Here is a 15909-nt window from a genome sequence, read left to right as displayed (position 1 = left end):
GCGTCGGCTTCTTTATGTCTCGTCTTTATCTCCAACCCCCTCCTCCTCCTCCTCCTCCGGGGTCTCGTCATGGTCTGACAGGCCGTCTGAGCCCCCGTGGCCTCCCCTCATTCCTCATCTATCTTAACCATATCCACATTTTTTTTTTTTTTTTTGAAGCATGGGATTGGGGATGGGGATTGAAGGGGGGGGGGGGGGGGGGGTTCTAGCTCAATGTGGCTCCGAGCAGAATGGCTTTGCCAACTTCAAAGAACGTATGTGCAGAAAGAGGAAGGGTAGGGGGGAGAAAAAATAGATATTGGAAAGCACAAAATTGTACGGCTCCATTAATTATCAGTGATGGCCGAGACCGAGACGGGCGCCGTCAGCCGCCCCCCCCTACCGAGTTTCGTTTTATGTACCTTATACAAAACAGCAAAAGAACAAAAACTAGCGTCTGGTGAGAGATGACAGTAAGGGAATGTCTTCTTTGAACTTCTTTCCCCCTTAAAATATTTGGATTTTCGAATATTTGCATAGTTGTGTCTTGAGCTCTGAGAGAATCGGCGTGGAGAGGGAGCGAGGGAGGGAGGAGGTTGTTATGGGCGTGGGTTCGTTTCGACTTGCGTTGCGGGTTTTTTCGGGTCACGGTTGAGGTTTTTTTTTGGTTGGGTTCGCAATTCCACGAGAGACGGTAGAAAAACACGACCGTTGTCGCCTTGACGGCGCTCAGGCTGACGCCGCGTGAGGTTATTTTCCCACCGATCCATCTTTACACATTCATTATACACACTGAATACGATCCGGTCGTATCCGGTCATTCTCATGGGGAATGGGCGAGCTGGAGGCCGGGGACCATATTAGGCTTCATATAACAACAATAATAATAATAATAATAATGAAGCATTTTATTTGAAGGTGCCTTTTTTGGCACTTAAGGACACCATAGAGACATACAAAGAGGACACGTTACTAACTGGCTGCAGAAGCAAGTTGCATGAGCGTTCACCCTTCAGATGAAAAATATTGGTATGACTTAAGAAAGCATAAAAGTTTATCGAGACGTGCAACCATTGACACGTCATATTGAGACATAAAACCATTCACTTTCTTCATACGTCTTAGAGACATTAAATCTTCCTCTCTCATTTACTCAGCATATAGACACAACTATTCACTCACTCATTCATACTTCATCTAATAATAACACTACTACTACTCATAATAATAGCAATCCATTTTATTTGAACGCACATTTCTTGACACTGAAGGTCCCTTTCTTCGCTTACAAAGAGTAAACTAGTGAGTCACCGGCAGTGTTCACTCACCGAACGCCAAACATTGGTGTGACGTAAGAAAGCCTAAAAGTCTCCAGAAACATGCAACCAGTCACTATCTCACTCACATGTTCGGGCAAATTTTTGGTTCTCCGCTGAACCTCCTGCATGTTTTTGGACTGCGGAAGGAAAGCGGAGAACCCGGAGTCCAGCCACGCAGAGAACGTGGAGACTCCTCACAGAAAAGGCCACCCGTGTCGGAACGGAAGCGGAGATTTTTTCTTGGCGTGGGGCGGAAGCGCGAACCGCCTCCGTGCACGATCGGATGGCGTCGTCGCTTCCAAACACCCTGCGGTGTTTTCACGTATTCGGATGCCACTTTCCTCCTTCGTCTATAAGAATGAACGCGCTACTATTTCCACTTCCTGTTTACCTGTCAAAGTGTGTATTCATGGCCGGCTCCATGGGTGGGTGAATCAGGGGATTTGTTCGCCGCGTTTACACGCATGGCGGAGTGCGGGCCACGCGCACCTGCACGGCGGCCATCGGATCCGCGTGTCTCCCGGGTGTGTTTACACCTGCGTTCAAAGCCGCCCACAGGTAATCCGATAACCCGGGATGTATTTTAATTCGGGGTTTTAAAAGAGAGGAAGGGGAAGACCTGAAAGCCGTGACGGACGCTGACAAATGAGAGCGGCCCCTCGCTTTGCCGGGACGAGACCTTTTAGCCTTAAACCTCGGTGGCCCCCGTGGGGCCTTCGGACGCCCACGCTATCGTCTGCAAAAACAAGCGCTGGCTGTGAACCTCCGCCCTGGATGCCATGAATGCCTTTTTTTAGCGTTGATGTTTGTTCTTCTACCGGGCGAAAAGACTCTTGCTTTAGTTAAAATTATAATAATGCATGTTATTTGGAGCCGCATCTCTTGACACTCAAGGACACCGTACAGGCATGCACATACAAAGAGAACACGTTAGTAACTAGCAAGTTACCATGTAATATTACTGTGTGTGTGTGTTTGTGTTTATGTGTATGTGTATATGTGTGTGTGTATACATATATAAGAATAAGAATAAGAAAACCTTTTTTTATCCCGAAGGAAATCGTTGTGCCAGAATTTCAAGTAAAACATAGCAATAATAAATAATAGTAGGAAATAGGAAATAGTGGGAAAGTAACAAGTCAAGGCTATATGTGTATGTACATAAGTGTGTATTTATATATGTATATTTTTTTTTTTTTACATTTTTGATCTTTTTTTTTTAATGCGGTGAGATTTAGCCCTCTCTATCTTGGGGACACACCAAAGTGTCTGCCTTGCAAGAAAATAACCCTGTCACTTTTCGCATCTCTTAAGGAGGACCGAATGTGAAAGGAAGCGTATGGGTTGCTCTGCTAATGCTCACATGGCTGCGTCTCTCAAGCCTCCTTTCTTCCCAGACTCGCGTCTGGAAGTGCACTATCCCGGCAGCGTGATCATAAATGATGCAGGCTGCAGGACTCGCGAGTGGAAATCGGGGCAAAAAAAAAAAAAAAAAAAAAAAAACGCTGAAACTCGCCTAAGCTATTTTGACAAGTTCATGTGCTCTATCAGCATTTGCATCCATTTGGGTCCCAGCAGGTTTTGTTTTACCGTCTTGGCATCGGCGGCGTCGAGGAACAGATGGGCCGAAGCTGAGATTTTTCCGTCCCTTGAAAAACGGCGGAGTTTTTCTGAACTGTCGGCCGTGGCCGTGCGCGACCGCGAGATACGGTTGATGATTTATTTAGCTTGGGCTCGGCGTTCTGACTGTGCCATGTGTGCTCAGAGACCCGATACTCACCCAGGACCCGCTCAGGGTTCTCGCCAGTGAAACAGCATGGTGCCGCTGGGTTTCACACTTCATAACACAGACCGCTCCGCTAAGAGGATGTTTTTGGCCACGCGCATTTTGGGGGTGAAATTCTGAGAACACGAAGCACCTGCGCCCGTTAATATCAACCAAAACAGACAAAAATCAATGGGCCATTGTGCTGCGGGGCTGGTTAGAGGTGAACAATTTCTAAAAAAATGTCAAGATACCAGAGGAGATGATGGTGTTGCCTGACCTTCCGTTTATTCTCCCATTTTGAAGCTTCTGGGCCAAAAAACACACGAAGGGACAATTATCCTTCCGTGCTCCCCGCAGTGGAGAAAATGGACATCATGATTATAAGTTATTGGTTGTTAAGCCATTTGGGAAAATTGTAAACTTTGTGAAGCCAGACGCTTTTGTTCCAGTATTATATTCAGTCATGTCTGGTGTATCCTCCTTGATAATTGCATAAGTGCAAAGCAAAGAGAGAGAGACCGTAAAACCCGCGCCCCCCGCCCGCCCCCATCCCCCGCAGCCTGGGAAAATCTTGCTTATCTGTCGGGCCTCGAGGATAAGGGGCGGAGAGCCAATCAATCACCGCAGCCCCCCTTCAACCCCCCCCCGGGCCTCAAAATAGCAAAGCGATCACACGCTAATCACATCGATCCGCGATCGTTATCGTAGCCTGGCTCCGGGGACGATTCCAAGCAAAATACGCGAATGATTGACACCCGTTTGAATAATCCGCGACGGATGAGATCGCTTCTCGATTTCCTCGGATGGAACGTGTTGATGATCCGTGCCGATTACCGTGTCGGCTCACTTGAGTTTATCTTTTTTATGGAGATATCAAATTTCGAATATCTTTTTATAATAGGCGATTAGGTTGGTTTATTAGGTTGGTTTCCTGTTGGACCCAAAAAACAGTAGCGATAGAAGCGGCAGGTAAGCGGGCCCACGTTGCTTCCTGGACCCGTCTTTGGATATTAACGGGTCCCGAGTTTTGTTTGTTTTTCCAATTTAGCAGAAAAGTTTTGTGTCTGTCAAACTACAAAAAATGGCGGAGAAAGAGGGTACACAGGATGTTCTGTCGTGGGAAGAATTCAAGATTTGGCTGAAATTTCCCTCATGTGAATATGGAAGGGTCGGTCGGTCCTTTCCGCCATCGGTACATCACATACACATTTACATTCATAATTTTACATTAAGGTCATTCGGCAGATGCTTTTATCCAAAGCGACTCACAAAAAGTGCAATTCAGTCACCAAAGATCCGAAGTAGTCGGAAGTCAGAAGTGATCACTCTGCCAAATAGCCATCTCAAAACCATATACAGACATACATTGATTTCTTTGTTTTTTTGTTTTTTTTTTGGGGAGCTCTTGGTGAAGAGGTGTGTTTTCAGCCGCATCAGGTGCCAATCCGATGGCCCGCGTTTTGATAGGACTTGCTTTACCAGACTCTTGGACGGAACCGGTTCAAGAATCGGCGCCGATCCGGTGGGAAAACAATATCGTAGACCCCCCCCCCCCTCCCCGACTCCCAGCGCCACCCGGCCCCCCGGTTGCTCTCTGGCTCAGGTCTGCGTGTGCAGCCGCCACATGTGGGATTGTTAATGGGAGCTGATTGAGGGCTGTTCTTCATCCTCGGCCGCGGGCGCTTTCCTTCAGTGTAAACGGTCTCTCCTGCCCACACATTTATAGTCTCACATATTGACAAACAGACGTCGGCGGGAACACCCGCCCGCTCTTGTAAACACACTGGCAGGAGAACACACGGAGTTGTGTTTTGTGCTCCGAGGCCCCGCGGCTCTCTGCGGTTTCTTCCCAGAGCCCCCTCGTCTATACTTCTATTGATTGTGTAAACACGGGCCCCGGTGATTGTTTGCCATGTCCCCCCCCCCCCCCCTCCGGCCGTAGCCATGCGAAGGTAATCAGGGTATTTGTACGCTTCGCCGTTAATACCGGGAGACCGGGACGTCCTCTATTCGACCGCCTCGGCATTTTTCCGCTCGTCGCCTCAGATAACTCGCTAAGTGAAGGAGAACCTCTCGGAGGTTCGGTTTCACGGCGGTCGAATTTTTCTTGTTGAATTCGACTCGATGTGCAGCGACCGGGAGTGTTTATGCACTACTTATCTTCTAACGTAGATTCCGGTGAGGAGGGACCTGAATTATTTACTTTTCCACTTCCCCCCCCATGTGATCATTACATGGATCCGTGAGGTAAACGTGGTCTCGGCCCTCAGCCGAACTCATCTCTCTCTCTCTCTCTCTTTCTCCTCCTTGACTCACCCGATGCTAAGGGTTTGGATGCGGCGGCGTAAATAGAGCCTGCGACGCTCTCCCGAAAATGTTCTGGCTGATTAAAACCGCGTAAACACCATTAAGGAAAGGTTGAGGGGGAAGAGAGAGAAGTATAAAAGATCTGCGGCGGGGAATTATTGAATACGACCGCGAGGCTATTATCTTTTACGAGCCTCATTACAGGGGTTCGTCTAGTTTATCTAATTTATGAATTCTACCGACCTCATTTTCCGCGAGCACAAAATGAAGGCTCGTCTTATTTCGTATTCTAACTTGAATTAGCACCTGAATGTATCGTTTACAGAGAAAAGGGGGATATAACGCAAGACGGCAAGATAGCTTAAAAGCAAAAGCTGAGAAAAAAAAAAGGACAAAGAAAAAAAAATTGAAAGAATATACAAAACATACATTTTCAATAAATATAAGAACAAAGAGCAGCTGTTCAAGCCAGCGCTGTAACGTAAATGTCCAAAGACTATTTGTTTTTTTGGTGTTTTCTTTTTTATATTGGGTTCATTTTGCTCTTTTGTGAACAATATGATAGTTTTTTGGGGTCACGGAGCAGGCATTTAGAAATGTATACTTCTGCCTACTCCATATAAGGAGAATGAAAAGCGCATGAGGAAAAAAAAGGGAAATTTAGTAAATGATTGGACATTTACATTTTTTTTTTTCACTTTTACCATTTTGTCACATTCATTGTTTTTATTTCTAATGTTTCTTTTAAACCTGTTTTTGTGTACATGTATATAATCTATACAGTGAGTGTCGAGTAAGGCGCCATAAATAAAATGTATTATTATTATTGTTATGTTTGAAGTAAAAATGGAAATAAATAAACCGCTCTCTTCTCACTGGGTTTTTTTTTTTTGTTTCGCCTCTGCAGGAACTGGTGTCCTCACACCGTCACCAAGACGGTGACGTGCCAGGTGCAGAACGGGACGGTGCTGCAGCGGGTTTACCACACGTGCCGCTGGCCTCAGGGATGCACGGGCGGCAGGTGAGACGACGCAATTCAGAAAAATCTAGAATCGTTCGAAGGGAATATTACAGCGGCTGTTGTCGTGAAGTCGATCTCCGCGTGAAGTCCCCTCCCACCTCCGTGTCAACTCCGCCCGCACGAACTTCTCACAAAGTCCTCCAAGATTAATAGTCTATGTTTTGTTGTCATTTGTGTTTCCCGAGTTTTTCCTGAAAAAAAAAAAAAAAAAAAATCCCTTTGGAATTAAGGCAGAATCGCATTAAACCCCCACCGCCGCCAAATATAAAACACATTTTCCTCATGCCTGTTTTCACGACAATCCGCAGACTTTATTGTCTGTAGTTTTATGTGGAACTTTTTTTTTTCTTCCCCTAAAAGAGGAACCGTGTGACAAAGCCCGCGGTTGATCTTCAGATGGTGGCGGGGGAGACGGGTCTTCACAAAAAGCCGGCCCCACGCGCTTCCCGAAGATTTTAAACCGCGCGTCCTCGTAAATTCCACGCGAAATAAAGACGTGCACACACAGGGTGGCCATCGGTGTCCTTTGTGTTTCAGCTACAGGACGGTGGTCAGGCCCTCCTACAAGGTGGTGTATCGCACCGTGACCTCCTTGGAGTGGAAATGCTGTCCAGGATTCACCGGCGCAGCCTGCGAAGAAGGCAAGTCGGGTCCGAAAAGTGTCTCCCGCCCTCTTTTCCTTGATTTTTTTTCTTTCCTTCTTCAAGAATAGGGTTGTATTGATGATCTGTGGCCCTTTGTTTCTGTGCATGGCCGCCGTCTGGTGTGTGTTACTTCCAGTACACATGTAATGGCAATCCTGTGAAACAGGAGCGATTTCCATCGAGTTAACATAAGGCGGCTTCTGTCCTCTAAATGAAGTGGAGAAATGAGATCCCTCCGCCTCTCCCACCCCTCGCATTATTCACCCCCTTTTTTATATGTGTTCGTCGAGCCGCCGTCGTATGTAAGGTTTGATCCGTTCGAGTGGTTTTTACAGCCGGCTTGGAATCTCGTCTTCTTCTTTTTCAAAGTGTCGTACAACCGCTGCTGTTTTCATTTTGCAACTACAGTAGCCGCCATCCCTCCTCCTCCTCCCTACTTTGCACACACACACACACACACACACATGCACGCACACACTCCTCATGCATAATGACTTCCCCTGGCACCGGCCCCCGTGTCTCGACAGTCTGGAGAGGAGGGCGGAGTGTCTGTTCGCGCCGAGACCCCGGGACTCGACCGGCTGCGACGTAAACCGCCGGACGTCGTGACACGTTAAATGTTTACCTCAGCCGAAGTTTTTTTTTTTTTTTTTTTTTTCTTTTCCGTGCCCGCCGACCTCCTCCCAGGTGCGTCTCTCAGCTGACACATGGACGCCGTCTGCTCGCTCTGCTGAGACGTCCCAGACTTTACCTAACAAAAGCAGAGGAGGGAGGAAATTAACCAATTAAGTTGTTGTTACAGGAGATTCCCCTCCGGTTGTCATGGCAGTATGGGGGCTGTCGAGCCGGCAGGGACGCCGGGATTAGCCACTTATCGGAGCATTGTTCCGGGTGGCTCGGATCAGAGGCGGCGCTGAGTGGAAGTGACAGCTCCTTTTCACGGGGGCCTTTACTCTCTGCCACCATGAACGCCAGCCAGGGCCACCGGGGGGCTTTGTTTTGAGCGCCACCCCCACGCCCCCTTTTCCAGCAGAGCCTGATACCTGCTGCTGTCTGCGGGCTTGGATTGTGCTCGGGTTGGTTTTTTTTTTTTTTGCGCGCCGCCGCCGCCAAAAGAAGTTCAAACTGAACTCGCGGTTCAGCGGGTGCAAGATTTTTAAAATCCGAGCTGGCTAATACCTGCGTGTGACTCCGTCCGCCGACCCCGACGCTTTTTCTCAGCGGATTTGCAGACCCCGGGCGCTAGTCTGACCCCGACCCGAGATAAACGAAAGAAGCTTGAGGAAATAAAATACAAAGAGGGATATAAGAAGAAGGCAAATTGGGTCCGGAAAGTGTCTCGTCCTTCATTTTCCCTGATTCTATCCTTCTTCAAGGGTAGGAGGGGATGATCTGTGGTCTTTTTAAAATAAATACATATTTATATATACACTGCTCAAAAAAATAAAGGGAACACTTAAAAAACACATCCTAGATCTAAATGAATGAAATATTCTTATGAAATACTTTGCTCTTTACACAGTTGAATGTGCTGACAACAAAATCACACAAAAATGATCAATGGAAATCAATAGTATCAACCCATGGAGGTCTGGATTAGGAATCACACTCAAAATTAAAGTGTAAAAACAAACTCCAGGCTGATCCAACTTTGATGTAATGTCCTTAAAACAAGTCAAAATGAATCTGTGTTGCTTCCTGAGTGGACACTATGATTTCACAGAAGTGTGATTGACTTGGAGTTACATTGTGTTGTTCAAGTGTTCCCTTTATTTTTTTGAGCAGTATATATCCATCCATCCATCCATCTTCTTATCCTGCACTCAGGGTCGCGGGTGATGCTGGAGCCGATCATCATCGGGCCGATCGCCAGTCGATCGCAAGCCCACATATATAGACAAATTCACTCACTCGGTTATTTGGTGCATTTTTTTCCCCAATTAACCTGCATGTTTTTGGACCGTAGAACCCAGAGGAAACCCACGCAGACACGGGAGAACATGCAAACTCCACACAGAAAGGCCCCCTGGTCAGAATCAAACCAGGGTCCTCTGTGCCACCATGCCGCTGTTTATATATATATATATATACATAAATACGACACATGGTAGACGGATATTTGGAAGACAGATGCAGAATTTGATGGAGAAGGGCGATTCGCTGTGGTAACCCCTGAAGGGAAAAGCCAAAAGGAAAAGAAGATGTATATCTATATGTATATAAATACCTTAACAACTTACAAGTTTAATTCGTTCAGCTACAACCCCAACAGCTCATAACTCAATTCACTCGTATATCAAATGAAATTTCCCCTTGAAATGAATTGAAATGCAATAAATCGGTGCTATAAAATGCTAATATATGCTACTAAAAATATACATTTTTCGTTACCTATTTTTAAAATAGAAAAATGTAGTTTATAAATGACAAATAATGTATAAAAAAAAACAAGAATACAGAATAAATGAGAATGTAAAGAAAGGGGGTTTTATCAAGTGTGTTTTACCATGGCAGAGATATGTGGAGTTTTAATTTACTCGCTACACATTTAATGCTACAGTTTATCGCTAAACACTTCACTACACTTTATCTCTATACTTAATTTAGCGGCGGAGTAATTGACGTTTCTTTTTTTTAAAACGATCAATCCGTCACCGACAGGCTTCGGATGACTCTTCCGATGCCTCGTCCGCTGACATTCCTGCCGTCTGCTGCACCGAAACCCCTGCAAACCTTTTGTTTCTTTTCACTATCGATGCTCTCGGTCACGGTATTTCACCAACAACAAAATATTCTCCATCTCTTCACGGACGAGTTGTTAACAGACACACCTCACTCCTGTTTTTTCACGGTTTTCGCTGGGCTACCCAGTGGCAGGCGGTATGTCGGACTGTTTTTAAACACCTCTTCACGGACAGCGTCAGTTGCAAAGGCTTCGGATTCAGATCTCGGCTCATATCGCAAAGCGCAAACTCAACTGAGCAACAGACAACTTCACTTGTAGGTCAAGGTTCAGCTGTTTATATATATATGCTGCTCAAAAAAATAAAGGGAACACCTAAACAACACAATGTAACTCCAAGTCTGTCCATCGGATTCATTTTGAATTGTTTTAGGGACATCACACCGAAGTCGGATTAGCCTGTAGTGTGTTTTACCACTTTCATTTTGAGTGTAACTCCAAATCCAGACCTCCATGGGTTCATAAATTTGATTCTCAATCATAATTTTTGTGCGGTTTTGTTATCAGCACATTCAACTATGTGAAGAACAAGGTATTTAATAAGAATATTTTAATTATTCAGATCAAGGATGTGTTATTTTGATGTTCCCTTTATTTTTTTGAGCAGTGTGTATGTATATATATATATACACACTTGCACCCGCTGAACACACTGGTCGTTCTAGCATTCGTCTCACTCCCATCATCCTCTTTTTCTCGGCTCCTCCGGTTTTTTCCCAGGCTGCGGAAAGTATGTACGGCCTGCTCAGTTTCTCACTCTGCCCCGCCGTAACCTCCGTAACTCCCTTATCGGGTCACCGCTGGCAACGTCTTGACTCCCAGGGCCGGTTCTGAATTACATCGCCGGCGTCGCCGAAACACGCGAGAGGGGAGAGGAGACGTTCGTGCTGAGAGCGGGAATACTGATAGGGTTCACCCCAGAAAGGGTGTTTTTTTCCTGAGTCCGTCCATCTCCAGCGCCTCTCGCAGCCGGTGGATTGGGCAAAAAAATATCGCAAATCAGCGTGATCCCGGTCAGGGGTCGGAGATAACGTCGCCCGGTTTGGGTTTCTCCTTTCCGCAGCCGTGATGAATGCGAGCGTCGTGTTTTCACACGCGGGCCTCGGGAAGTTCGATCAAATTCGAACTGCAAGAAAAACATGACATCACGCCTCGGCGGATAAACAAACACGCGGCGTCGGGGTCCGGGCAGAGTAGGAAAACACCGCATCAGACATCCAGCCCTCGCATTCGTCGGCTTTTTCGTACTTCCTCCCCTGACCTCAAGATTTGGCCGGAATTCCAGGCCAACGGTGCAATTACTGGGTCCTAATTGTTTTCTATGAGGTTTGGGAGATATTGTCTTACCTCTGGACCTGGAGCACAATGGTCTTTATCTCTGATTGAGTCTGAGAAAAAAAAAAATCTCTAAGTATTTGCAGATGGAGGCACTTTCATAGGCTGCCAGGAACAGGGATTTAATGTATGCCTGGTTAGCTTTGGCATTCTGAGTAAGTAAATGCTTGTTTTCAGAGGGGGATATCCCAGCTTACGCTACATCAAACACAAATATCAAAATTATACCTCATTTACAGGCAATTTTCTTATAAAGAAATATCAAATGTTCCCCTCGAATTAAAATGATTCCATTACCGGTGGAAGCCACGCGGATCGTCTCATCGTCGGCACGCGGCGCGACGACACCGAGGGCCCCGTTTTTTGGAACCGGGAAACCGTAAATCCGCCACGTTTGTCGGCCCCTTTCGTGTTTTACCTTAAAGTTTGAGGATGCTGCCGAGACAAAGCGGCTGACGTCTCCTTCCGAATGTGATTCATGGAGGTGTGTGTGGGGGAGTAGGAACTATGGCATTTTGTCACAGGAGGGGTCCTGCTATGCGGTAAAACCAGGAGGAGTGTTGGTAGGGGGGTAGATTTGAATTAGCATGGCTGTCAAAGCCCCCCCGCAGGGGTCCCCGTCAATCCCTATCTCACAGCCAAGCGGGTTTTTTTTTTTTTTTTTTTTTTCAGGTTGCAATTTCGGTACGGCCGAGAGGCAGAGGCGCGCTGTCTGTAATAAGCCGCAGAAATGTAATCTGTGTTTTCACAGCTCAGGGAGGCTTATCGCGGGCCTACACGCTAAACCGCGTCCCTTAAAAAAAGAAAAAAAAAAAAGCGGTCGGCCGCCGTCGCCGGGGAAAAAGATGGTGGTGAAGTGCCGGTTGGCATTCAGGTCTGTCCGACGAGCCGGACGCGTGGGTGAGAAAGAGGTGTCGAGGATGCAGCTCTTCTGTATGATTAGCGGCTTTAGTGGCGGCCGCCTCTTGTGGCTGTGAGCGGTGGGGCCCCAGCCGGGGGTCAGAGGGGGTCAGAGGGGGCTGCAGGTGAACCCCACTCCCACACACGTTGACCTAACACACACTCACCTTTTCATTCTCTCTTTTCTCTCCATCACATACCGCCCCCCCCCCACCCCCACCCTCCCGCTACCCCTCCCCCATCCACAATAGGGATGTTGTTCTCTCCGGCGCTTTCACTCATTCATAAAACAACAGATTTGACCCTCCCCACCACCCACCCAACCCTCCGCGTCTGCAAAGACGATCGAGTGCAAAAGAAAAAAGAAAAAAAAAGAAGCAGTGCTGATATTCACGGTTCTGACACCAAATTGGAAGCAGCTGAGGTTGAACCGAACTGGGCGGGAGGGGGTCCAGATGGGAGCATCCGGCCCTGGGGAATCCCTGTAATAGTTATTAATCAACATACCATAATATGTAAAAAAAAAAAAAAAAAAAGTTAAGCCTACAAGGAACTCTACCAAACAGTGGCAGAAAGATTTTCTTTTCTCTCTCTCTCCCCCCCCCCCCTTCTCCTCAGCTTTTTTTTTTTTCGTCAGTGTGTGCTGGTATGTGTATCGGGTTTAAGGAGAACCCGCAAATTATACCTCGTAGGAGAGTTCGTATTGAAATTGGACAGTATTCTAATAACTACGATATTGTAATTTTGATACGCGTATTATTGTGAAATGTTCCATACAAACCACATGCGGTGCATATGCTGCGCGGCATAAACTTTACAAGCCCGAGAATAAAAACAATGACAGAGCCATTAGAAGTATCATTATAACTTACGGTTTGCATACAAGAGCCGGGCAAAGGCGAAGCCGAGGCAGAGCGGCGATATTTGGAGCGCGTCCTGCTTAATTTAGATAAAGCCGTCGAGAGACGCGATTATAAATTGTATTTATTTGATATCCCATTTGTCCGTTTTGTTTTTTTTCTCGATGCTTTACGTTCCATCTGCTGACTCGCGTCCTCTTGTGTTTTGTCTGTTGCTAAATATGAAAAAAAAAATTTGAAAAAATAGCAGAGCGCCATTCATCTGCCGAGTCTTCCTTTAGGGTTCGTACATACTTAACCTTGAATCCAGTTATAATTTATGTATCTGGCTGCCGCGCTGGAAATGGCTCTTCTGCTCGCTGCTGATTTATTTATTATTTCCCAAGACTTCCCCGGGGAGTATGCTGAAAACTTTTTTTTTTCCCCGCAGTTTGAAAGACATGAAGTGGGCCTAGTCACATCGCAAAAAAAAAAAAAAAAAAAAAAAACCTGCATCTACAAACACACCACGGTTACTAGCGTGTTCTTCCGTCCCCAATAAAGTGCAGGCATTTCCCCTCCACCGGCGAGAAGACGCGCAGTGCTGACAGGGCGACCCAAAAAAAACAGACGCGCTCCTCTCACACCTTATCAGTCGATCCGATGCCGAGATAAGACTTTCCTCGGGGCTGAGGTGGGGCGCATAGTATCGTCGTTACACCTCCTTTATCGCGAGAAAAAGATAAAATGATTAAATCCGCCTGATAGCCGCCTGCAGTATTTTCATTAAAGCTGAACGAGCGTCCACTCGTTGCAGGTAACACACCGACGCATCCTCAGAGACAGTGGGGGAGGGTGTGTTTGGCGTTTGGCGTTTGGCGTTTGGCGTTGACGGAGTGTCTCATGAGGAGTTCAACCGCGCACCTTGGAGCCGAGGCCCAGGCACGGCCCCGACTTGGAACGAACTCCCGTCCCTCCATTAGGATTCCAATTACCTTCCAATCTGCCTTTCCACTTTTCCACGTGTCAGCGTTTGAGCTCTGCGAGAGCTGCCGTGCGGCCAGGTCGCTATTTTTACTGCATCCGACAAAAAAAAAAAAAAAAAAAAAAAGGGTTAAAGTCCAACCTCGTTTCATGGACCTGCTGTTTGGGTTTGGGCGTGATGGTTAACTGGAGTCTGGCTTGCAAGCGGTTCAGTTTTAGGTCGCGGTTTTTCTGCTGGCGTTTTCTTGGAAAAATATGAATAAATAGCTTTTTTTTTTTTTAATTTTGTCAATATCCTAGAGAAACGCCTGTTCCCGCACGACACTGCACCTTAGCCTAATTTAAAACCAAATAAAAAAAAACACCTTGTGAAATTCTGTTAAATTTTTTACGGTTTTATTTCGAAAACCCAAGTTTTCCGTTTGAACACTTTGGTTTCGGAGGTTCTCTCCAGCTCAGCCTTGGTTGGCACTTGATAACATTTCAAAACATGCTCTCTGACCGTAATTATATTTTGTTTTTACATTAAGAATTATAAAGCACAGTTTTGTTGATGCTATAAAGGGATGTTGGCATATTCTGTTATTTTCCAGCCCTATTAAGTCGGTACGCTGTAATAAATAATCCTATACACCGAGTACCGTAATGATTCATTTGCTTTCAGATAAGACACAGAAATTTTCCAGTTTTGTGAAAGATTGAGTTGAAAGCTCTTCTTCCGAAAACCCAAACTGCATTGTAAACGCCGGATTTCGGGTCAGCCACGCTCCACGAATACACGGTTCGCGTCTCGGAGGTTCTGACGAATCCGGCCGCTTGTTTGTTTCTGTTATGAGATCATAAAAGGCCCTACCGTAAAGCCAGGAGTGTTATGGCTGAGTGTGTGGGCTTTTATGAGGGCGACCTTCAAAAACCTCCGCCGCTCCCATGGACCCAACGCCGCAAAACCCGGCCACATCACAGAAACCCGGCTGTGGTGACATCTTTTATGGCGAATTAAAAGTCGCTCCCCTCCGTCTGACTTCTGAACCCCTTGGTTTTCAGCCGATCCCCCGCACGATATTTCCATTCGAGCAGTTGAAAGTTCTGCTCTGGAGATGAGAGCCAGTCGCGTATTTAGGGACACGTCTGGACGATCTTTTCGAAAAATGCAAAACCTGATAGAGGATCTAACTCAAGCCCCTCGAGGGGGGAGCGGTAGTCTTGACCAAAACAAAAGACCTCACTTGATTGGCTGGAAAGCAGGAAGAGCAAAGCAGGATAGTAGATAGATAATAGGAGATGACTTTACTTTAACTTCCGACCGCAATTTTTTTTTCTGTAAACTATGAACACGCAGGAGGTGAATTGACGACTTTGACTTGTCACAAATAACCAAAAATTTACATTCACACATTCAGTGTATTTTAATCAAAACGCGACTTTTTGGTGCAGGTGAAGTGGAGGGCGCCGATGAGACCACACTTTGCCCACCATAGTTACTGAAAATAGGTCGTTCCATGTTGAGGTACTTTGGTTGTGTTTCATTCTTCATGAAATACAGTAAGTACCATCTACGCCACATTAATATAGCATGTTATGACGTGATATGGGATGGCCTTTCCTCCCGCGCCCAGGGTCATGAGCCAGAAAAGCACAGACAGGTAGGCGCTTTACCAGCGTTCCATACGACTCAATTATAACCCCTCCCTTTTTGCGTTCTCTTGTCGGCGTTGCACACTTTAGTGCTTCGCCACGGCTCTTTGGAGCTCACCATCAACGGTGGTGAAGCTGGTGAGTGAGCATTGTAGGGCTCGGAGCCAGAGAGGCCCCATTTGGGGGATTTCATTATCAACAGGACGCACCCCTGAACCTCCAAACCCAGGCCGGCATTCCGCCTCCCCAGATGAGTCCTAAGGGACAGCGAGGAAGGCGGAATGCCGCGGGGGGGGGGGGGGCTTGAAAAACCCGGTTGTTTCGGTTGGAGTCTCGCCACGTCCAGAATGCACACCAGAACGGCGCGTGACGACCCCGCCGCTATTTCTTCTATCTCTGCCTCCGTGCTTCCCTCAGGTGTTTATGACTCTCCCG

General features: G+C 46.7%; 1 protein-coding gene across 2 annotated transcripts in view; it reads left to right on the top strand.

Moving 5' to 3' along the window:
* Positions 1 to 15909, top strand: part of emid1 (EMI domain containing 1) — a 63350-nt gene that overhangs the window by 1929 nt on the left and 45512 nt on the right. For both annotated transcript variants that reach the window (XM_086174187.1, XM_086174188.1), the window contains exons 2-3: positions 6281 to 6394; positions 6932 to 7035. In XM_086174187.1, coding sequence (XP_086030313.1) covers positions 6281 to 6394; positions 6932 to 7035 — 218 coding nt within the window. The remainder of the gene's footprint in view (positions 1 to 6280; positions 6395 to 6931; positions 7036 to 15909) is intronic.

This window comes from Fistularia commersonii, chromosome 26 (genome assembly GCF_037954325.1).
Source record: "Fistularia commersonii isolate RoL2024-O1a breed Wild chromosome 26, RoL_Fcom_v1.0, whole genome shotgun sequence".
Taxonomy (NCBI): domain Eukaryota; kingdom Metazoa; phylum Chordata; class Actinopteri; order Syngnathiformes; family Fistulariidae; genus Fistularia; species Fistularia commersonii.
Note: the sequence above shows the minus strand (reverse complement) of the source record. Positions and strands in the feature narration are given on the sequence as shown.